Raw genomic sequence first — 25,900 nt, forward strand, 5'->3', positions numbered from 1 at the left:
TTATAAACAATAAATAGAGAAGTAACATGAACATGGGTTAAAATAAGTTTATTCCATAATTCTACAAACTATGTTATTAAAAATATCCAGACAAGATTATATACATTAGTAAGATATTTAAAAATTATAATGAGATAAACAGAAATTATATTATTGCAATAATATAATTTCTTTTTATATAATTACAATATATAAATATTGTTTTGTTTTTTTTTTAATATTTATATTTTAATACAATATAATATAAATATATATTATATTGCTGTAGAAATGAAAGAGATATATGAAAGTATTTTAAAAATGTTAAAAGCTATATGATGCACACTCATGGCGAATCATTGCTGACCTGAAAGTAATAGGGCTTCGTCTTGGTTTCCAGAGTAGCTTTATGAAATATGTGTTTCTTGCGCTTGTGGCATAGTCTGGCTACAGATAAACACTAGGCAGTTAAAGACTATCCAAAAAGAAATCAGTTAACCCCAGGAAACAAAAATGTCAATATTTCCCTTGTCGAAGCAGATCAAATTATTTTGCCACCTCTACACATAAAACTAGCCTGATGAATTCTGGAAAAGCATTAGATAAGATGGAGACTTTCACAATTAAGTGAATCCAAATTAGAAGAAGGAATATTCATTGGGCCACAAATAAGAAAAATAATTAGTAAAAAAACATTTGACAGCAAAGTGAATCCTAAAGAACTAGCAACATGGAAGTCATTCAAAGTTATCTTAGGTTTTCTTACAAATAAAAAAGTTGAAAACCATGATCAGCTTATAAATGAACTCTTGGTGAACTACAAAAATTTATGCTGCAGAATGTCATTGAAGATTCATTTTTTCCATTCTCATTTGTACATTTTCCCTTTAAACTTGGGCGACATGAGTGATAAACAAGGAGAAAGGTTCCACCATGATATATTGCAGACAGAACATTATCAAGACAGATGGGATGAATCTATGATGAGCAACTGCTGTTGGATGATAAAAAAGAAGACTTCACTGAATACATAGAAATAAGAAAAAAGAAATTAAGATAAATGTAAATGTCTGCAAAATAAAGTTAGGAATTTTAATTGTAATTATTATTTTTGTATTATATTATTTAAGAAGTTTCTCAATAATTTAAAGGGTCATAACTACAACTCTGAGGGTGATGAAAACTGATTTCATTTTAAGATTCAGCATAAAAAGTACATTCTAATTCACCTACTTTCTACTAATTCATCTCAGTTCCAAATTATTTTTTTTGTTGGCATTTGCTATTAGGCAGCGTACAGGAATCTAGGAAAAATTACTGGACAGATCATCTTCACTGATTTCAGAATTTGGAGGAAGGTATGAGTTGCAGATATACATTTTGAATGGTGCCAATATCTTTACTGAGACTGCAGGGATGTACTGCAGAATATGGGCAGCTATTATGTTTTCCTTCAACAAAACAGCCACACCTTCACATCCTCTGGCCACAGTTTGATTGTCACATCTTTCGCAGACATAACTGTGAAAGGATATTTCATCCTGGAAGCAAAGGTGAGTCCCTGGCAGTATTAAAGGGGTTTCTTCCTTTAGTAGGATTTCAATATCCTCATGACAAGAACAAAGACAAACATTCCACTGAATAATATTTGTACCCACAAAAATACTCTTTTCCTGTTCTAAACAACTTTGCGTGATTATTTGTACAGTATTATTTGGTTATTCTTTTTTGTGTTTATAACTTTTAGGAAGTGTGTGGTTCTTCAGACACCATATCCTCCAAGATTCCTCAAGATGGTGGTGGGAATTTGCAAGTCTGGAAGGCCGGAGATACCATTCCAAGTATATTTTTTGATAGTTTGCTGTGTAGGTGATGCAGCAAGAATTTTATTTGGTGGTGTAGTGATTTTTATTAAATCACTGTTTGTCTTTCTGGATTTGATTTGGTAGAATGACAGGACCCAAAAGACATCATTAAAAATATCTGCCCATATGTTCAGCGAAAATCTTTGTTGATGGCTACTTTGAAAGGTACTATGAGGATTCTTGTTGCTCCAGATACACAGGTTGTGATAGTTTTGAACACCATTCCTGTTCAAAGAAGCTTCATCTTTACATTGTTAATATGATCAATAATAATAGTCGTAAAAGTAATAGCTGTGTAAAATTATTCAAAATGAAAAATTAATATCAACTGTTTTATTATTATTTAATATTAAATCTTGCTATGAGAAAATTATTACTTAATTTGATACTAATTTACAATATTAGAATTAACAAGAAATAAAAACAATTAATATTTAATCTAATTGAACGTAAAGTAGAGGACATGAAAAAAACACAAATTACAACATCAATTTTCTGCCGTAACTTGGCTATTTGTAAACAAATTTAAAAAAAAAAAAACAAGTTATTTAGTTCAAAATAAAAGGCTTAATATTTTAACAAATAACATAAATTTTAATAAAACTAATATTAACGGAGGTATAACGGATTGAAAAATAAACATAGCCGCCATTTTGTAATTTGCAAAGGTACTTAAGTCTTGATTTTTTGCAAATTTTAAAACTTTATTACCAAGATGCTTATCAAATATTGATATGATTCGTCTATCCGAACTTGAGATATAGATTTTAAGAGAAATTGCAATTTTTCCTATGGATATTTTTTGTTTAGTTTTACAAGTAACCTGAAAACATATAGCCAGCCCACCATTTTACAAACACCCTGTACAATTATAGTGTCATCTACACAACATTTATACAATAGTATATTATGTTGAGTCAGAATTTTATTGATACAAGAATCTTCTAAAAATTGTAAATATATCTGCCAAAAATGGCTGACAACGGTTCACCCATAGTCAAGCCAAATGGTTGTTTACAATATTGATTGTTGAAAGTAAAGTAACTTCTTTTTTTTTGTCTTCAGTCATTTGTCTGGTTTGATGCAGCTCTCCAAGATTCCGTATCTAGTGCTAGTCATTTCATTTCAGTATACCCTCTACATCCTTCATCCCTAACAATTTGTTTTACATATTCCAAACGTGGCCTGCCTACACAATTTTTTCTTTCTACCTGTCCTTCCAATATTAAAGCGACTATTCCAGGATGCCTTAGTATGTGGCCTATAAGTCTGTCTCTTCTTTTAACTATATTTTTCCAAATGATTCTTTCTTCATCTATTTGCCGCAATACCTCTTCATTTGTCACTTTATCCACCCATCTGATTTTTAACATTCTCCTATAGCACCGCATTTCAAAAGCTTCTAATCTTTTCTTCTCAGATACTCCGATTGTCCAAGTTTCACTTCCATATAAAGCGACACTCCAAACATACACTTTCAAAAATCTTTTCCTGACATTTAAATTAATTTTTGATGTAAACAAATTATATTCTTACTGAAGGCTCGTTTAGCTTGTACTATTCGGCATTTTATATCGCTCCTGCTTCGTCCATCTTTAGTAATTCTACTTCCCAAATAACAAAATTCTTCTACCTCCATAATCTTTTCTCTTCCTATTTTCACATTCAGTGGTCCATCTTTGTTATTTCTACTACATTTCATTACTTTTGTTTTATTCTTGTTTATTTTCATGCGATAGTTCTTGCGTAGGACTTCATCTATGCCATTCATTATTTCTTCTAAATCCTTTTTACTCTCGGCTAGAGTAAAAAGGATTTACTATATCATTTACTATATCATCAGCAAATCGTAGCATCTTTATCTTTTCACCTTGTACTGTTACTCCGAATCTAAATTGTTCTTTAACATCATTAACTGCTAGTTCCATGTAAAGATTAAAAAGTAATGGAGATAGGGAACATCCTTGTCGGACTCCCTTTCTTATTACGGCTTCTTTCTTATGTTCTTCAATTGTTACTGTTGCTGTTTGGTTCCTGTACATGTTAGCAATTTTTCTTCTATCTGTGTATTTGAACCTTCATTTTTTTAAAATGCTGAACATTTCATTCCAGTCTACGTTGTCGAATGCCTTTTCTAGGTCTATAAACGCCAAGTATGTCGGTTTGTTTTTCTTTAATCTTCCTTCTACTATTATCTGAGGGCTAAAATTGCTTCCCTTGTCCCTATACTTTTCCTGAAACCAAATTGGTCTTCTCCTAACACTTCTTCCACTCTCCTCTCAATTCTTCTGTATAGAATTCTAGTTAAGATTTTTGATGCATGACTAGTTAAACTAATTGTTCTGTATTCTTCACATTTATCTGCCCCTGCTTTCTTTGGTATCACACTTTTTTTTAAGTCTGACGGAAATTCCCCTTTTTCATAAATATTACACCAGTTTGTATAATCTATCAATCGCTTCCTCACCTGCACTGAATAGTAATTCTGCAGGTATTCCGTCTATTCCAGGAGCCTTTCTGCCATTTAAATCTTTTAATGCTCTCTTAAATTCAGATCTCAGTATTGTTTCTCCCATTTCATCCTCATCAACTTCCGCTTCTTCCTCTATAACACCATTTTCTAATTCATTTCCTCCATATAACTCTTCAATATATTCCACCCATCTATCAACTTTACCTTTCGTATTATATATTGGTGTACCATCTTTGTTTAACACATTATTAGATTTTAATTTATGTACCCCAAAATTTTCCTTGACTTTCCTGTATGCTCCGTCTATTTACCAATGTTCATTTCTCTTTCCCCTTCTGAACACTTTTCGTTAATCCACTCTTCTTTCGCCAGTTTGCACTTTTTCTTCAGGTTTTTAAACCCCAATCTACATTTCATTATCACCAAATTATGGTCGCTATCAATGTCTGCTCCAGGGTAAGTTTTGCAGTTTAACCATGACATAATCTATCTGATACCTTGCAGTATCGCCTGGCTTTTTCCAAGAGTACATTCTTCTATTATGATTTTTAAATTGGGTGTTGGCAATTACTAAATTATACTTCGTGCAAAACTCTATAAGTCTGTCCCCTCTTTCATTCCTTTTGCCCAGCCCGTATTCAACCACTATATTTCCTTCCTTGCCTTTTCCAATGCTTGCATTCCAATCTCCAACTATTATTAAATTTTCATCTCCTTTTACGTGTTTAATTGCTTCATCAATCTCTTCGTATACACACTCTACCTCATCATCATCATGGGCGCTTGTAGGCATATAGAAGTTAACAATCGTTGTCGGTTTAGGTTTTGATTTTATCCTTATTACAATGATTCTACCGCTATGCGTCTTGAAATACTTCACTCTCCTCCCTATCTTCTTGTTCATCACGAAAACCTACTCCTGCCTGCCCATTATTTGACGCTGAATTAATTACTCTAAAATTACCCGACCAAAAGTCGCCTTCCTCTTCCCACCGAATCTCACTAATTCCTACTATATCCACATTCATCCCATCCATTTCCCTTTTTAAATTTTCTAGCCTACCAACCTTTTTTAAGCTTCTAACATTCCACGCTCCGACTTGCAGAATGTTATTTTTCAATCTTCTGTTGACCCCTTCCTTAGTAGTCCCCACCCGGAGATCCGAATGGGGGACTATTTTACCTCCTGAATATTTTACCAAGGAAGGCGCCTCCATTATTACTATGTGAAAATGCAGAGAGCCACATTTTCTTGGAAAAAAAAACAGCTGTAGTTTTCCATTGCTTTCAGCTGCGCAGTACTCAGAGGACTGAGCGATGTTGATATGGCTGTTTAAGTCATTGTGACTCACGCCCCTAACAACTACTGAAAGAGCTGCTGCCCTCTTTCAGGAATCATTCCTTAGTCTGACTCTCAACATTTACTTTTCCGATATGGTTAGTAACTTCAGTCACAACATATTTTGATCATATTAATTCATTTGTATAATGTTTATTTATTTCACTGTTATTGTTCAAATGTTTTTTAATGACAGTTAAAGTTTTATTAAGTCAATATTAGAATACATATTACAGATATCTAAAGATATGCATTTTGTGTTATTGTTTATGTTAATATTATGTAAAATATCTATGATATTATAACCATTTAAATTTTTTTTTAAATTACCATTATTTCATTTAATTGAATCCTTTTATATATTGGCTAAAAATCTGCTTAAAAAAAAATGTTTGTGAATTTGTAAAATCTATTAATAGTCTTATTTTTATGTATTTTTGGTAAAGCCTTTATATATGGTCCGTAATTATTAATATTTTTTTTTTTTTTAATTTACTTTGTCTTTTTTAGTTTACTTTGCGGGATAACATATTTAGACTTTTTGATTAGTTTTGATTTTATTTATATATGTATTTGTAGGATTTTTGATTTTAGAAAAACTGTTACCATCTATAAATTCATTAGTTTTATCTATATAATTTTCTAGATACTTGATAACGGGTGTATCTGTTTTATAGCTTTTACTATATGTGTTTTATTATTAATTAATTTAGTTTTGATATTTTCTTGTATTTCTTTAGAATTTATATTATTTGTATCATTCTTAATGAATTTATTCTTTACTTTGTAATTATTATTATTTATTAAATTACACATATTGTTTCTAATACTATCTCTTATTTCTTTGTCGTGAATCTTATAAATGTTATCTGCAGTATCAATTATCGTTTGTTTACTTTATTTTATCTTGTTTAATGTTATATTTATAAGCACAGGTTATATCATATTAAATTCCTCTTTACTGAAATCAAGCTGTGTCATTTTGACAACTATCTCCAAATTTATAAGAATTTAAACTACTTGTTTTATTATGTCTTGTTTTAACCTTTTCAGATCATGTAGCCTTAGAACTGGCTATGTACGGCGTCAGTTTTAAAACGCTGTTACAAAATAATTTTATATGGCATCTAAGTCGGTTATTTTGTTTTATATTCACAAAGGAATCAGTTGTATTAGACAATTTGAAAGACTTTTATACGATGTAAAATATTTTATTTAGACTAGAAAGAATATGATCATTTCTTTCTCAGAAACGTGTTTGTGTGTGTGTGTGAGACTTGTTTATTATAATTGCTATGAGAGTTACAGATTTATTTATTATTTACAAAAATAGCTTATCTTACTAGCAACATATCGATGTATTGAAACACATAATAAATTATGATATACGGCACACAAAAAAAAAGAAGGAATTTGTGGTCATAAATACGTCACTTTTACTTGAGGTCTATAAATATCTTTTCTGACAAATGATATCGGTAAACATGTAACACATATCGATTCATAATGAATAAGAGTATACAGTAAAAATGGTTTTTTGTCAATCCGAATAGCCATTTGAGTGGTGGGAATTTTTATAAAACATAGTTTTCTAAATCTACTTTCACTTATACTAACATACGTTACTAATCTGTGATTTATGACACGGGTTTTTCATCATATTTTGCCCAATTTTCAACCGATTTGCTTGAAAGTATTATTTTTTAAATCAGCAAACTATGTTTCATAAACACAAAGCAAAAAAAAAAATGTCGCTAATAAAAAACACGGTAGAAATGCGTAAAAAAATTCTGCAATTAAATTATCGTAATTTTTGTACTGCTTCAATTTTTTTGTTGTTACAGGCATAAAAAATATCCAATCATAACATTTTTTTTATCAAAATCTCTTTAATATACTGTAATTTTTTTTCACAAGAGGGTAGCATAAGACTTTGAAGGGAGGCAATCAGATACAAACATATTTTCGCGGAGTGCTAATCAACCGCGGATCATTGTGATGGGAAAAGGTTAATATTGATAGTATTGCTTTTATAATATGTATATCTTTTAATTTATATATTATAATTTTCATTATATTATATTTCTGTTTCATTATGATTGGATAAATACATATTAAAAATAATATTACACCCAACTATATTAATATTCATATTAAAAATTACAGTAAATCAACCATTACAAATAACAACAAAGCTAAAATAATAAGGATTAATAACAAAATAAAAAATGTATATATTAATAAACAAAAAATTAATTTTCAATTATATTTAACATATTCTGATTTAGTACATGAATTAGGAAACATCATGTTAAATGAGATAATAAAGATTATAGATCATAAGATTACATTCATAATGAAACAGAAATATAATATGATGAAAATTAAATTATATATATGTGCAATAATATCTATTTTAATAATATTATACATAATAAAACAAGTAGTTTAAATTCTTATCAAAAAAATGTAAAACTTCGTTAAATAAAGAAAGAAATAATTAAAAACATTGCTGCTGCTGATGGCTATATCAGTACTATAAAAAATTATATAATAAAATTAATATAAATAACAATACAAAATTATTACCTGATAAAAAGGATAAAATATACATAAAAAATTAATAAACACCTTTTAGTCAAAAATTGAAAAAAATATATTAAAAAAATGGCTTAACAACTGCATATGCTACTAATAACAAATTAATTAAATACATTATTAAAAAATCATATGATAATGATTCCAGATTTGATAAATAGGGAGTATACAGTCTTGTTTGTGATGATTGTGAGTTGTTATATGTGGGTATGATGTTCCACACGTGCTAAACAGCATATAAAAATAGCATTAAAAATAATAAACCAGAAAACTCTAACTTGCCAAACGTATAATAGAATATGGCCATACATACTAATGTCATGAAAATCTTAGATATCTCTTACAGATATTATAATACTTCAAAACTGGAAATATATCATATCTACTGAAATAAAAACTTAAATAATGAACAAAAATATTTTAAAGACGATGTATATTTTAAAAACATACTAAATATATAAATATCAACAAGTAATAATTTAATTTAATAATTATCTCTTTGATAACATGGTTCCGTTTGTCTTCATTTTAATCCAACAGAGTTATACGTATATTCCTTCAGTATACTAGTAGAACCGGACAATCATAACTGTTTTTAAATTTTTACTATGATTTTTTAAACTTTTGACTTAATGTATTAATTTTAACTCCTGATGATAGCTTCCAAGTAAGCCAAAAGATCTAGAGAACATATCAACATGCTGGTAAGGTGGATTATATTAATTGTTAATTTATTTGACCTGTATATGTGTGTGGTCGGCAGGTTGCATGTATGCATAGACCACACAACTGCAAGTGCTCAGCAATGAATGTGTTAATATTATAGCTTCCAAGTAGCAGTTAATACTTATAATTCTCTAAGATATATTAAAATAACAATATATAATGCTAGCACAATAATAATATCTGATTCTAGCACAGCAAATAAGTTGTAGTCGTAAAAAGAAAAGAAATTTAGAGCTATGGAAATATATTACAAGAAGTTACAGATCTGGTGCATTCTGAAGAAACTTCAGAAATTTTGAAAGGTGGTTAAAACATAACATCAAGTTTATGATGCACCTGTAATTGAAATATTATGAAGAAAAATGCATCCTAAATTAAAGAAATGTGGTATATATTCTTAATATTTTTTTACCATTCTAGATGCATAATTTATTTACATTTCATTTGTACTAATGCCACTAATTAAAAATAATTAATGGCATCAGTACAAATGAAATGTAGTGTAAAACACAAATACAAGCATGCATGCAAATATCATACATAATAATTATGCATGCATAATATAAAATATAAATTTATGATTAAATAATATACAACACATACTTACTTTACATTAAATTTGTTATTAAAACTAACTCTACGTTTATTCATTGCAGAGAAAGTTGATGTAGAAGTTTCGGCCTCACAGTTTGGTAAATTTAAATCCTGAAGGGGTATTCTTAAACCTGAAGATCTCGATTTCTGAAAATAATAAAAGCAAACAAATTTCACTATAAGTAAAATTTTATTCTATTTTAATAGACATTAAAAGAACGTCATATTCCTATTATTTGTTTAATAGAAAAAAGTTTATGATTTTAAAAATAAAAAAATTTTGGTTTTCAGATTTCAATGAAAATACCCATTTTGACTAGTTTCGGCATGATGTCTGTACGTATGTAAGTACTTATCTCGCATACTCAAAAACAATAAGCTGGAGAATGTTCAGATTTTGGATTTAGGATTGCTGTAACATCTAGTTGTGCACCTCCCATTTTTATTGCAATCAACTGGATCAAATGTGTCCAAAAGTCAAAAAAACTTGGATTTTGGATTTTTTACAACAATAAGTCCTCATTGAGAGCTTTTCAACGATATTATAAGTGGTACTTATTTTCATTGATTCCAGTTACAGCCAAATTAGATTTTAATGAAATATTTGAATCTTACAAGAGAAAGGACATCGGTTCGGATCAGACAATTTAAATATATTGATTTATTAATAATTATTAACCTCTGATTATAAAAAATTTTACAATAGATAATTCAAAAAAAAAATCACAAGTTATTAATGAAATAAAATTTTATGTACTTTTCAATTTAAAAAAAATGTGTATATGTAATTTAATAGGTGTACAAAGAAATCTGGGTCCACGTCAGAGTCTTTAATTGAATAAATAGGTAAGATAGCTTGGCTTTATTTTCCAAAGCTACAATTTTATGTTGTGAATTATATTATGAAAACATTCACGTTAAAAAAGAACCACTAGTTTAAAAATATCATACTTACAGATAATCTATGTGAATTGCTGAATTCATCTCCAAACATATGTGCCATTTTTAATCTTTCAATAAGTACCAGGTAAGTTAATTTTAAGAAGACAACTAATTCTCAATACATCTATTACGATATTAATGAATCTGAAATAAAACTGTAAACAAAATGGAAAAATTAATTTCAAGTACGAGCATTTAAAAAATTACACTTAAAATTTTAGACAATTTAGGTCAAAAAGTGTATTTTGGAACTCTTACGAAATTCTTTACATGTACAATATTTAAACCAGCAAAACTAAAAATTAAACTTTTTCAAAATTGTTCTATCAACAAAGTTTACCAACTTTATTCTGAAAATATTGGAAATATACAATATTTCCAATATTGTATATTGGACATATTGAAATATTGTATATATAAGTTGGACATAGTCAGGCATTCACAATTTTCAAAAAATTCAAAGACTGTTAAGACTCATTTCCCCTTTTCTTCTTATTAATTAGAAATACATAAACTGTCTAGTTCTTATTCACTTATAAAAAGTAAATAAATTTGTTTATATTCAGCTAGCCTATTTTACCAGCTGATATTTTATATTTTACTAATTATTGATGTATTGATCAGTATATTATTGATGTATTGATCACCGTCAGGTATTGCTTCAGAGGATAAAATGAATGACAATTTTTGTAGCATGTGAAAATGCCATGTCTGACCAGGATTCGAACTGGGACCTCCAGATAAAAGGTCGAGACGCTACCACTCGCACCCAGAGGGCGGCATATTGTTCAGTCTAGATTTACATTTTATTCTATCATATACACTCTCATATCTTCATTAACAATGTAACTTTCATTTAATATAAAATTAAAAACAAATACTTAAGATGTAATGATCAATATGACAAATTAAAAATTATGTTTGATCATGAATTGAACAATGGCTTTTATTTATTACAAATATGAACCTGTGAATTTAAGATAAAGAATAAATACACCCAACTGAGGTATTACACAAAGGTGGTTACTTATTCGACCACTGACAATCTCTAATTTGATAAAAGTTCATGTTGTAAATGCCAACATGACAATACACATACTGTTTGGGTGTTATGACGACAGTATACCTGCTTCACTAGAAGTTAGAATAAACATCAATAACACATTGAATCACTGAAAAGAGAAATGCGTAAAATATGTATTTATTGTTGAAAGCCACTACAAATGAAATTATCACTTAGAATATTTGAGAAAAGAACCATGATATCTGCCATTTATTGTAAAAAAAAAAAAAAAAACAGGAATATCCTCAATAAGAAACAAACAGTATGTTACAGAATGAGTGTTTATTCTATTCTCCAATTTGGCATCGTTGTCTGCAGTGGTGTGAGGTATAACACTATCATATCTTAATACGATTCACAAGCAAATCATTAAAGATTGCACTTTCTTATGTCAATTATGAGAAAGATGGCTGATCAGCAAAAGAATTATATACTCCCTAATGGCAATAAAGCACAATGTCTGCAATATATATGGGAAAATTATTAACAACCATTACACTAAAAATACACAGAGCAATACAGTACATATTCCAAGGTACATAAGGAAATTTTCATAAAAAGCTATTTATTTGCCAGAATAAAATGTTTGAATATTCTTAACTCTAGAATGAGAAAAAATCTAAGTAAATGTAGTCTGGATGTATTGAAGAACAAAGAATTTCTATCCAAATATAATGAACAGATAATCTAATCTTCAAGACAGAATAATGTATGAATATGGGGTTTAGTATCATACTATAATCTAGTCCAAATTATTGTAAATTATTTTATCATCATATAAATATTACAATTTAACAAGTACTAATGTTATACCTGCGGAACTTATGTAATGGTTAGTTATGACGCCAACTGTGTATTACACAATCATCATAATATATAAATTTTAATTCAATATGAAATGGTCTACTTCTATTTATTTATTTTCTCTGGAAACAGCAGACTGATGACAAATTTGATTCATAAAGACAAATGAATTCTACTTACTGCCTCAAGATGTTGCAGTGGCCCCACTGCAACATTTCAAATATCAATTTATATTGTAAATGTATTTCATAAACAGTACAGGCCTAATAACTTACTGTCAAAGCACAAAACATCTGTTCCGAACTAAATTTTAATTTCCGAACTATAACATTAACAGATCTCTAATGTTAACACAATTCAAGTGGAAATTCCCATACTCCACTATAACTGAATTTTACAACTTCATTAACATTAATATGCTAAATTAACAATTTTAACGAAAATCCACACAAACTAACAAAACAATTACATTCACAAACTAACCGATAGAAAATATTCTATGAAAAACTCCTCCCAACGCTTTTGTTTATGGTTAAGAGAAGCAAATGTTGATATTCAAGAGAATATTATTACTTTACACCGATAAAGGTTAACATTTAATAAAATAAAAACATGCAGAATTAATTAAAAATATGATAATTCACAACTTATTACCAACGATGAAACATTTCAGTTTCTTTCAGTACAAAACAAATAAATGTTAATTCATGAAACAACATAACCGACATAATTTATGAAACTGCAACGGTATTGGCGGGAAACATTCAGATAGGAGCAAGTAAAGAAAAGAGGTAGTTATTTATTTTGAGGAATCGGTTAGCCATCATAGTGTTTAATGATAATTTAATTAAATATAACGAAAAAAAATTACTACTTATATTTGTAAGGGTAAGGTCAATTTTTCAGTGAAATTTAATTTTACAAGTACTTAAGAAAATATAGTTTTTATTAAAAAGAATTATAGCTCTTTATTAGGGTAATTTTTTATAATTGTTACAAATGCAATCATTAATTAAATTTATAATTCATTAATAAATACGTATAACCAAAAATTGTTTCGCTTGGTATTTGAAACGTAATGGATGCCTGCTCCCGCGATTTTGTTCGCACAATATAACCTAAGTTGTTGATTTGTTTATCGCGTAACCACGTAATCCTGTTTTGCAACTAATATACTCGGGCATAGTTGTTACAGAAATTTTTAATATATTGTTATCTTTTAAGGTTTAGTTAATATCCTTCTGGAAAGTACTTTTTGTGTGAGTATTTATGAGATTCGTTTCATACCATATCTATTACATATTCGTAAAATCATAAGAGAAATATATTATTTGACTTAGATTTTTAGAAAATGTTTTTAGACGAGATTTTGTTATTAAAAAACTAATATTTTGTTCTTAAAAAGTACGTATAGCTTGTTTGCATACAACGATCGTTTTTATTAATATTGCTGACTTAAAATGATCATTGCGATATGTTTAGATAGACGAAAAAGAATAATATAAACGGTTCAGAATTTCTAGTTACTGAATTGTGATTGAGGTTCTATAAAATTGATTCTTTATTTTTTTACCAGTTGTGTACTACTGCATACTTCATGATTAACTGTGGGTTTGGATGTTATTGAAGCAGTAGATGGTGCATTGTTACCTGATAAGACAGTTGATACAAATGGACTCTATGAAATTCGTATTTATAAATCGAAGCTCTTTGTCTTACCCTGTTCCTTTACAAAAATCATTTTCCTTTCAGCAGCAGCGTTTGCCAGTTGTACAAAGTTTGTTTAACGTATGTATCTTTTTGGTTATTTGAATTACATGATAACCAGATTTAAAATCTGGTTTTTTAAATTTAGTCCAAAGAAAAAAACTGAAACCTATGTTATGCTGTCTATCAATTAGTTAAACAATTTAATTTTTTCATGCACTCAAGTCTTGATATTACTTATGTAATAGTAATAAACTTGAGAAAATTGCATAAAATATATCTATTTTGAAAAGAGTAGAAATACCCACCTTCAAATCCTTCTTACCAAAAGAGATAATTCATGTGAAATTTTTTCCTATAAAATCTTAAAACCTATTTAGTTTAGAAAAATAAAATAAAAAAGTTATACAACCTCAGATGTGAATTTTTTACATCTATTTTGGTTAGAAGGATAAAATTAATGAATTAGAATGAATGTTTGTAACAATACAGATGATAAAAATCATCCAGTTAGCTGTAAACGTAACTATTTTTTTTTTTAATTTATTGAAACCAAATGGTGAATAAAAAGTAATAAATTAAATATAATAGTAGTAGTAGTAGTAATAGGTCTACAAATTGTAAATAATTGAGTGATAAATTGTATGTAATTGTTTAATCATTTTTCCATGTCCACTCCTATAAACTGAATTAACTAGATAAAAACAGCAAAAGTAATTTAATTAAATAGCATTTATAAAAAAGAGATTTATCGTGCAAATTAAAAAATGTTAACATTAAAGGAAATACTTAGTTGTTTATAAATTTAACTTATTGTGTATAAATATTTACTATATTACATCCAAGTGTAAATGTGTATTTGTGTTGAATGAGATAATGTATATAATCATAAATATTAAATTTACTTTCTTTACTACTACTACCTGCCCCATTCTTAATTATAATGTAATCCATATAGAGGACCTGATATGTAATAGACACTAGTTAGAATTGCTTTCTCCAAAAGTAAGTACAATTGTAGTGTTGTACAATTAGGCCTTATAATGAACAGAATGAAGGCTTTACTTGTAGAGCTAATCACTCTTTTTGGCATGCTGATGTACCGATAATAGTATCAGCTTTTCAGAAACTATTATGCTGGTCATGATCAGATATATCAGTTTTAATTATTTCAGTAACATAGTGATTTATATCAGTAGTTATATTGTTGATGAGATATATATATTTTTTTTCCATCCAGTTTTCCCACTACTGCTGGGTCTGAATATATGTATGTAGGCAGGCAAATGCAATTACTCCTACCAACTTGCCAGGCCTGACATATCTGCAGATGTAGTGCACTGTAAGTGTAAATGTACCGATAAACATGTATTCTGGAACAGACTCAGATCGACCATATGTGTGGTTAATTGAAACCCAACCACCAAAGAATGCCAGTAAATACAGTCAAGTATTCAAATCCATATGAAAGCAAGGCTTTACAAGGACACAAACCTTAGAACTCTTGATTTTGAAAATCAGCTGATTTTGCCCGTTATTCTTTATACTGAAATTCATGTTTCATGAGGCCAATTTTCCTGAAAATAAATGTATGATGTTTATATAAAAATTTCTTTAAGCCACATTTTATTTACTCTTGAACTTATTAAACATATTGTACAGAATCATATTTAATTCAACAAAAAATATATTTATATCTCTATCACATGACCTGCATATATAAGCTACAATTCAACTTAATTGAGAAATCTAACTTTTATCAAGTAAATTTGCTTTGGCAGTTTTAGAATGTTGTAAACAAGAAAATTACTGAATACTCTGTTATCTCTTTTGCGCAAAAGACATTCATTATAAAAAAATGCATTTATTCATTATAAAAAACAGAATATAAAAGAAATTGTTTACTAAAATAGTTTATCAACAGTTATTTATTTCTTTGTATTTCTTTTCTATTCCTGCTCGCAAAAAGGAACTATATTTCAGAATAGATGGTTTTAGATAAATTTGAATATTTTTGGGTAGGTGAGCATAAATTTATGTACTAATTAATCATGATGGTATTTTCTACTGGGTTACTTAATTAGTTCGGACAACAATTAATTAGTTTCATTCATATTTTATAGGCAGAGATAATAGATTGTTTCAATAAAATTCATGAATGAATTCCACCAAATTCAATAATTATTCATCTAAACAAATATTCAGTCATTAAGGCGTTTGTCTTGGTTCTCTTCTTGACCCAGTCCTGTTTTTTTCAGTTTATTAATGATTTTTCAAATGCCCAATTGGTGTTATTTACATATGATACTAATCTCTTAATTACTATTAAAAGCCATAATGGATTTCTTTATATATAGTTCTCAACATGTCATGTTTGGACACTGGATGTTTAATCACTCGATGCCCTTAAATATCAGGGGAAAAAATTTACATTGACTTTTAGTATATTAAGTGAACCTTTCTTACATGAGTACTCTTCAAGAAGATGCCCTCAGCCGATCTAGTTAGTCTGTTGTCTTTGTAATTATTTGTTAAATGGTGCCACTGAAAGGAGAAAATAAAAATAAAAATTATATTCTAACTTTATATAATAAATAAATATAATCTAACCTAACTAAACTTAACCTACGCTCGCTAACCTTGACTAGCGAGCATAGGTTTTTTGGTTCAATTATATTTGTACTTTTATTTATTATATAAATTTAAATATATATTTATTTAGTTATCTATATAAATTTATTATACAATGCACCTTCAATTTACGCGGATGTTATGTTCCGGAAAATTTCCGCGTATAATGAAATCCCGTAATTTGAGATTCACATTTAATGCAGAATTACAGTTTAGGTTCTTGTTAAGTTATACAGTAAATGATATGCGTAAATTACCGTACTCTATTTGAAAATCATATTATTACAGTATCATTGTAATATTTTAAAGATATTACAGTACAATGTATTGTCGTTGAGTGGATTCGACGGTACGTTGTAATTTATAACCCTATGGTAGCCCTGAGAAGGACTGTTGTCGTCGAATGGCTTTGACGGCTCGTTGTAGTTTATAACTCCTGAAAAGGGCCGATTTTCTCGTTAGCCCTGAGAAGAGCTGTTTGGTCCGGAAGCTGGTTTCTGGCGAAGTCTGGGAGTTGCGGCTCGTCCGTTGATATCAGATCGGGCTTAAGTTGCAGTTGGGTCCCCACTACAGCGTGGCAGTGGTGGTCTCCAGAGCCCACCCGGGTCGGTCGTCTTTTGCCGGCGCGGCCGAGGCGGTTCTTCCCGAGCGATCCCACGTTGGGCTGGCTCCTGCTGCTGAGTCCGCCAGCCTGGGCAATTGAAGCCCGGACCAGCTGGAGAGGGAAGGTAGCGTCCGCGTCCAGCAGCTCCCTCGACGGGCCGGCAAGGCCTGCTGCTCCGGCGGGAATGTTGGCGTCCGCCGGGAGGTCTCACGTTCAGGCGGCCAGGGAACTTCTGTCTTCTTCCATCTTCTTCTTTATCTTCAACAGGTGGTGGTCGACGATGAATTCAAAATTCACTCTCGTGCACGCTCATTTATTGGAGCCTCTCAGGCTCCAATAGAAGACTCCCACTTCCAGAAAGTGGTGAGGCCGCAGCGCCGTTATGGTGGGAGTGACGTGTACCAGCGCGTACGTATACTGCGTTCCCGCTGACATCTGAGCTGCTACCGTTGTCGTCTTCCGATATTAAGTTAGGCATGTATGTAGTAACATTATGTATTTAAAAAAAAAATATGTACTATTTATTTTTTTCCTTTAAGTGGTGCCATCTAACAACTAATTAACTATAGATTGGCTGCCGGCATCTTGAAAGTACCCTTGCTTGAGTCAGTATTTTCAAAAATTATGTTATTACAAAATTAAACTAAATTCTCGGCATCTCTATTAATTCCTAACCAAAATGGGAAAAATTTAGCTGAATTATTTTTCAATAAGTTCTCAAAAAATCTGTTAGTTTGACTGATACAATTTTTTTTTTACAAACTTTTAATCTTTTATTTCTTGGTTTAATTTTCTGGGCTAACTCAAATCACAGCAAATACCGAAAATTCAAAAATATGCTTTCTGAGTTTTTTAGTGATTTCTGTTGAAATGTCTTCTTCACAGCCCTAATAAAATGCATTGACCTTCCAGCATATTTATCATTCTATCTTCTCAAAGAAAAATGTGTGTGGATTGTTACTGAATAGATTTTTGTAGCTGTTTTACTAGCAACAAAAATAATATTCATGTGTCAAGTAGAACCACTTCATTAATGAAGATCTATTTCATGCTATTGATCTTCAGGTATATCATCTTCCACAAAATCACAGCAAGATTTGTCAGATTCAAAATTGAAATGACACAAGTTTTCTTCTCAATTCTTTTTAGAGAATGAAAAAAATGTGATTAGATAGAAATTAATTAAATTTTTTTGATAATAAATTTTACATTAGTTCTTTATTATTATAATCATTTAAAATATTTTTTGTCATGGTATAGTTATATCACTATAAATAAGTAAGTATTGTAATATTGAAGAATTAGTATAATATTAATTACAGATGAATAGTGTTTGTTCATATTATTAGTAATAATATTGCAGTATTCCTGTTTATATTTTTATGTATTTTATTTAAAATATCCTGTGTATTATTGTAAAAAAAATTTTTAGATTAAATTTTAATTTTCTTTACATTTTTACCATATTTAAGCAATTAATTTTGACTGAGGAAACATTAATTTGTTATCCATTCAAATTATTCAACACTTTCTTCCTATTTTAGTTGTCTGAATGACAGGCCAACTTTTAATCTGAAACATTATTACATATGTATGAGGTCTGTTCAAGAAATACGTAGACTGTTTGAATTGCTCGGGTCCAGTTAGTTCCAGTCAAATCCGCTTGGCGTTGCCATGTTCGTACAGATCAGCTGATTACATTGCAGTTGTTTGATTGCAAATATTATTATTGGTTGCTTACCTATGCGGTTGTTTGTGAAGTGTGTTTTTTAGTTTGGCAGATTTTAGAATGCGTGACTTGATCGAACAAAGAGTTGCTGTGAAATTTTGTGTTAAACTCAGAAAATCTGCGAGTGAAACTTTTGATATGCTCAAGACAGCTTACGGCAACATTGCTATGAAGCGTGTGACATGTTTTAAGTGGCATGGATGTTTTAAAGATGGTCATCAGTCGATTGAAGATGATGAGCGTCCTGGACGTCCGTGCACGTCAACTGACGACTCGCACATAGACAAAATCAACAACCTGGTTCAGGCAAATCGACGTCTGACCATCAGAGATATTGCTGAAGAGTGTGGGATATCACTTGGATCATATTATGAGATTTTGACCGAAAAATTAAAGATGCACCACATTGCTGCAAAATTGTTCCACGCGTGATGACAGACGACCTAAAAGCCCATCATGCCCGGGCTTGTCAAGAATTGCTTGAACGTTCAGAAGAAGATGAAATGTTCTTGTTCGAGGATCATAACAGGTGATGAATCTTGTGTGATCGAAACAAAGGTTCAATCGCCCTAGTGGGTCGGTGAAACATCTCTCTTTCTTTTTTTTTCCTGTTTAGCCTCCGGTAACTACCGTTTAGTTAATACTTCAGAGGATGAATGAGGATGATATGTATGAGTGTGAATGAAGTGTAGTCTTGTACATTCTCAGTTCGACCATACCTGAGATGTGTGGTTAATTGAAACCCAACCACCAAAGATCACCGGTATCCAAGAATCTAGTATTCAAGTCTGTGTAAAAATAGCTGGCTTTACTAGGACTTGAACGCTGGAACTCGCGACTTCCAAATCAGCTGATTTGGGAAGACGCGTTCACCACTAGACCAACCCGGTGGGTTGGTGAAACATCTCCCAGATCAATAAAAGCTCGCCAAGTTCATTCCAATGTGAAGGTGATGTTGGAAAAGGCCAAATGTGGAAGAGTGGTTACTGGATTTTTCATCACAAACAACGCTCCAGCCCATTCAGCCCTCAGAACTCATGAGTTTTTAGCCAAACTCATCACTGCCCACCCACCCTACTCACCTGACCACGCTCCTTGTGACTCTTCTTGTTCCCCAAACTCAAAAGACCTTTGAAAGGAAGAAGATTTGAGGCAAATGCAATGAAGGAACTGAAGAACATCGCAAAAGAAGCATTCCAGGACTTAACACCGTTTGTATAATTGTGTGCGTCGTGGAGGAGAGTACTTTGAAGAGGACCCAGACAAGTAACTTCTAAATAAAGTAAATTTTGTTTTATGACGTAAGTCTATGTATTTTTTGAACAGACCTGATATGTAAAATAGATAGACATTTTATTATTTTATGACATATTTTTGGCCACTATCAGATAATTTAAAACTTTTTTTTTGCCAGATAATTTAAAACTGTCTATAATAATAATAATCCATGAACATTTCACACAAATAATTCTAAGCATTAACTCGCACAAATGTTATATTATCTTAAAATTAAATTTAATAGTCATTAAATTTGAAGTTGTATTAGTTTTTATTCAGTTCCTTTTCGACATTTTGATTTTTGTAATTCTTTTTTTAACGTTTTTTAACAGTAGATCCTTTTTTAAGTTGATCTTATAACTTAAAACATTTAACATGTTCTGTTTTATCTTCCAGAATTTGGTTCTAATAATTTTTGTTTCTGTTTAAAAGAAGAAAATAGGATGGAAATTATTCGAGAAGGTGCTAAATCATTTGTTGCTGATAGTAATGAATCAGTTGAATTTAAACTTGTGAGAACTACTGATGATTTAGAAGATGATGGTGTGTTTAAGCCTGAAATGTCTCACCAGATATTCGGTGACAGGTAAGAAAGTGTTAAAAATTTGATAGTTTTAGTGATATCAATTCTAGTTAATAATAAAAATAAGGTATTCAATTTTTTATTTTATATTCAGCGTGTATCACAAAATTCTCTTGGGACTAACATAACCTATTTTACTCATGAAAATAGTGGAAAAATTTCATTTAAACTTATGTCTTAAAATGCTTTGTTTGCAAGTTAGAGGTAGTGAAAAATTTAGTTCAGATTTCAACTACCCTGGTGAAATGAGGTTTTCGTGAAATTTTTAGGACATTTATTGAGGGGCAGAACTAGTGATTTCTTATTTTTGACCTGAAAAATTAAATAAAATATGTCCCAGAACTATATTTGCAATAGTTTTTCAGAAATCTGGAGTAAAACCCAATAAATTGGGATAAAAAACATTGCTTTTTATGTTTGATGTACAATAACTTTATTAAATCGATAATAAATACATATAAAATTTTAACAAAACTTAATTCTAAACAAAATAGTATAAGATAAGTTAAATAAAACAAAGAAAAGTTATTAGAAAAATTTTAATTTTATATAGAAACATATACTAGATCAAAGTGCAGTATACATACCAATAAATGTTAAATTGTTTGTATATGTACTGTCATTTTCTACACATTTCTTGCCACACTTCAGTACTGCTTTTGTTGCTCTTTTTAGTTCTTCAGGTTTGTTCTTAAGTTGCTCAGCCACATTCAAAATGCAGACAATTAATTCCTCATGAGAATGTATTTTTGTTTCATATACACAATATTTTTCATCTATCCCCAGGCATGAAAATCTAAAGGTGTTAGATCAGGTGATCTTGGTGGCCAAGAATGTGGACCTCCAAAACAGTATCATTTGTTAAGGAAATGATGAGTGGAAACTGCCAAGAAAAGTGGGGAGACGCACCATCACACTAGAAGCATACTGTGTGTTTTAATGCTAGAGGAACATTTTCAAGCAGCTGCAGCAATCTTGAAGAAAGTGCAAATAAACCTCAGCATTTTAGCAGCCAGGTAATATAAATGGTCCAAACAGCTGATTGCGAAGAAGGCCATACTATACATGAAGCTAAATCGGTGTTGAAAATTGCATTAGGATACTTCTGCCCATGTATGCTCATTGTGTAAGTTGTTGACATCATCTCAAGTGAAATTTGCCTTGATTGATAAACATACTTGTAGAGTTATCAATTTTTATTCCACCAGTTGCAGAAGTGAAGCAGGCCATCTCCTGGGCGTCGATGATGAACAGGCAGTATGATATGGATAAAACTTGTTCTGTTTAAGTGTCCCCCAAACCACATCCAATATGAAACTTCAATCCGCATAGAAAAACGTTGTGTACTGGCACCTGGACTCTGCTGAACTGCATCGATATTAATTTCATCTATAATAGTCATGTTGGACAGATTATTCGTAGCTGGTATGACTACTAGGTAGTGAACCCATCTCCCAAAAAAAAATTATGCTAATTGCTTTGAGATCTGGAATCCTGCGATTCAGAAATTGTATTTAATATTCTACTGCCGCAGCTGTAGCATTAACATTACACACCCAAAATGAATACCATATCAGTGTATTCCTCTATTGTAAATAAGTACTGCATTATTTCAATGGCAAACCTATCGATCATGTTCAAACTAAAATTCATAGAAAACCTTCACTAATGACAGCACAGTTCACAGTGCCCAATGTACTTAATGTATCTTACTGGATGATTTAAACACTAGTACAGTATTGCGCATTGTTAATTAGCTGTTATTTTATTCCCAACTTTGAATTAATAATTTATTGATAAATAACCAGGTTTTTTTATCTCAATTTATTGATTTTCACTGAGGTTTCTCAAAAATTACTGCAGATACAGTTGTGAGATCTATTTTATTCTATTTCTCAGGTCAAAAATCATAAATCATTCAATTCTGCTTCTTTATTAACGTCCAAAAATTTCAGTACGACTACTTGTCGGGGGTAGCTGAAATCCAAGCGAAATCTTTATCAGCCGTGCTCGTAAACAAAGCATTTTAGGATATATGTCAGTATCAACTTTTTCCATTATTTTCAAAGGTAGAAAAGGTTTTTTAATTAAGAATTAATAAATTTTTTAATTAAGAGAGAACCGTAATAGTCTTCATTTGTATTGTTCCTTTAAACAATTCGTGCATAACTTTTTTTTTTCACTACCGAAGAATGTGTGTAGAACATTTTTTTATCAATAAATTGATATTATTTAATTAGATATTGCAAAAAAGAGAAGCTTAATGTTTTTGTTTATAAAATATTATAATATTTTATAAATAAATATTATTGATATAAAGTAAAAAATTTAGTAGATTACTTGATTGTTGGTTATTATTTGATTGAGCTTATTCTACTATAATAGAATCTGAAATCTTGGTTTCTGCATATTAAACTGTTTTTTACTTGTTAAAACCACTCGATTATTTTCTTCTTGAGATCTTATAGTATTTTTTTCTGCCATCTCTTCCCAAATGAAAATCCTGCTCCACAAGTTACTGTTATGTTATTACTAATGTACAGGGTCATTCACGGGAACCGGATGTTTTTAAAATAATCATAAAAAATTGAATATTTACTTTTAGTTTTATTTATTGGTAATGAAACACTTGTTAAATCAAAGCATTTGTTACTTACTCATGAACGAAAAATTATGTCCGGCTTAAATTATGTTGTAAGTCTTCTCTCTGATCCTTTATATCAGCTATCAGATAAGTTAAACAATCAGAATGTCAAATATTTTTTGTTTCTAACAGTTTAATAATTATTTTGGTGTGGCTGACCAATTTAAAAAAATGGATTCTTCAGATCCTTTTAAACTTTTTAGTTTGCAAATAATGACTTAGTTTCCCACGTTGTTTCCATACAAATATCTATGCAACACAAAAGTGCATAAAATGTAAGCCTACAACCAGTGAAGTAATTAAGATGCTTTTAAGCTATTAATTTGTATATGTCGATTAACAAAAGATGTAGCTATCATGATTACTGGTCATTAGACGAAGACTTGCATTACAGTTATATCTCTAAGCAGATATCAGTAAAATGTTTCAGGTTTTTGTGTCATCTACATTTAAATTATGCCTTAAAACATGAACCCTTGTTTGATAAATTACACAAAATATGTCCACTCATAAACTCACTTCCTGAATTTTTTGTTGAATGTTACAAACCACACTGTAATGTTGCTGTTGCTGAGAGTATGATCAAACTCAAGGGGCACTCCTCAATTAAACAATTTATGAGAGATAAATCTGTGAAAAGAGGTTATAAAATCTGTATGTTATGCGATAAATCAGCTTACAACCTTAAAATTCCAAGTTTATGCGGGAAAAACAAAAAATAAAATTGAACTAGGGTTAAGTGAAAAGATGGTTTTAAATTTAACAAAGGATTTGGAAAATAAAAACCATGTAGTTTTCATGGACAATTTTTTTTCATCTAGTAAGCTGTATGAAAAGTTGAAGGCCAAGAACATTTATGCTGGTGGACTGTTAACCCCTAACAGGAAAGTATTACCAATGCTTGAAGTGAAAAAAAATTAAAAATAGGTGAATTTTCATTTACTGTGAGCAATACTGGAGTTGCATTTTACAGATAGATGGAAGGACAAAAAAAGGTGTGAATGTATTGAGCACAGTCTATCACCCTGTAGAGGTTTGTGCTGCAGGTAGAAAACAAAAAGATGGCAGTAAAGAAACATTTTCATACCTACTTGCTGTGCAACAATATTAACTGTCATGAATTTTGTTGACAAATTTGATTGTCTAAAAAAGGATTGTGAAGTCGATAGAAAAATTAATAAGTGGTGGATGATATTATATTTCCATTTTATAGATTGTTGTCTGATAAATGCTTTTACAGGGTTATTCACGGGAACCAGATGCTTTTAAAATAATCATAAAAAATTGAATATTTACTTTAAAAAAGTTTTATTGGTACTGAAACACTTGTTAAATCAAAGCATTTGTTACTTACTCATGTACTAAAAATTATGTCCGGCAGGTGATGTCCATTTTGGGCAATACATTGTTGTAGCCTTTCACGGTAACTGGCCTCAATTCTTTGCAGCATGTCTACATCAATCTGGGTGACGTGATGACGAATTGCGATCTTTAGGTCCTCCAATGTACGTGGTTTATTGCCGTACATACGCGATTTCAGAAACCCCCACATCACAACTACTCAAGTCGGGGGACCGAGGGGGCCAAGGAATGTCGTCGAATCTGGAAACGATCCGTCCCGGAAACAAGTTACAGAGAACAGCCATCGTTGCCCTCTCTGTGTGCGATGTAGCTCCATCCTGCGGGAATAACACATTTTGAAAATCGATTCCCCGGTTTCGTAACTCAGGGATGAAAAACGTATTCAACATCGCAATGTAACGATCAGCTGCTACAGTTACGGCCGCGTCATTTTCTTCAAAAAACTGTGGTCCAATAACACCGACCTTTCCTATTGCACACCCGACAGTCACTTTTGGGCTATGAAGTGGTCTCTCGTGAAGCTGATGTGGGTTTCTTTCTGCCCAATACCGGCAATTCTGTTTGTTGACGAAGCCATTCAGATGAAAATGGGCTTCGTCACTCATTAACAATAACAAAATTTTCATTTTCTTCAAAAATGGTAAGCATTTGTCGACAAAATTGTAATCGCTGCGTGAAATCTTGCTCGTTTAACTGCTGCACGACGGCTATCTTGTAAGGATAGAAATGCAGGTCTGTATGCAGAATTCGTCTTACCGTACTTGTGCTCATTTGAAGCGCTGCTGAATGCCTCTGAATAGAGCGGCGTGGGCTTCTGACAATGGCTTCCCTTACTCGTTCGATGTTCTCCGGAGTGCTAGGAGTTCGTCGGGGAACCGGTGGTTTTTTCTTCAATATTGAACCACTTGTTCGAAGGTTGTTTACCCATCGCAATATTGTGTTACGAGAAGGGACACTTGCATTACGATGGATATTAAAC

The 25,900-nt window shown here is 30.7% G+C and overlaps 2 protein-coding genes across 3 annotated transcripts in view; one reads left to right on the forward strand and one right to left on the reverse strand.

The window, feature by feature from the left end:
• Positions 1–10,663, reverse strand: part of LOC142324768 (uncharacterized) — a 53,764-nt gene extending 43,101 nt beyond the window's left edge. Inside the window, exons 1-2 of the mRNA XM_075365738.1 lie at positions 10,530–10,663; positions 9,588–9,721 (exon numbers count right to left, since the gene is read on the reverse strand). Coding sequence (XP_075221853.1) covers positions 9,588–9,721; positions 10,530–10,577 — 182 coding nt within the window. The 5' untranslated portion in view covers positions 10,578–10,663. The remainder of the gene's footprint in view (positions 1–9,587; positions 9,722–10,529) is intronic.
• Positions 10,664–13,467: 2,804 nt separating this feature from the next.
• Positions 13,468–25,900, forward strand: part of Hat1 (histone acetyltransferase 1) — a 35,645-nt gene continuing 23,212 nt past the window's right edge. The window contains exons 1-2 of one of the 2 annotated variants that reach the window (XM_075365741.1): positions 13,468–13,642; positions 20,768–20,918. In XM_075365741.1, the coding sequence (XP_075221856.1) occupies positions 20,776–20,918 (143 nt within the window). In that variant the 5' untranslated portion in view covers positions 13,468–13,642; positions 20,768–20,775. Of the gene's footprint in view, positions 13,643–20,764; positions 20,919–25,900 lie in introns of both variants that reach the window. The other variant, XM_075365740.1, reaches the window with a different exon arrangement.

The sequence above is a fragment of the Lycorma delicatula genome, chromosome 5, assembly GCF_047948215.1.
Source record: "Lycorma delicatula isolate Av1 chromosome 5, ASM4794821v1, whole genome shotgun sequence".
Taxonomy (NCBI): domain Eukaryota; kingdom Metazoa; phylum Arthropoda; class Insecta; order Hemiptera; family Fulgoridae; genus Lycorma; species Lycorma delicatula.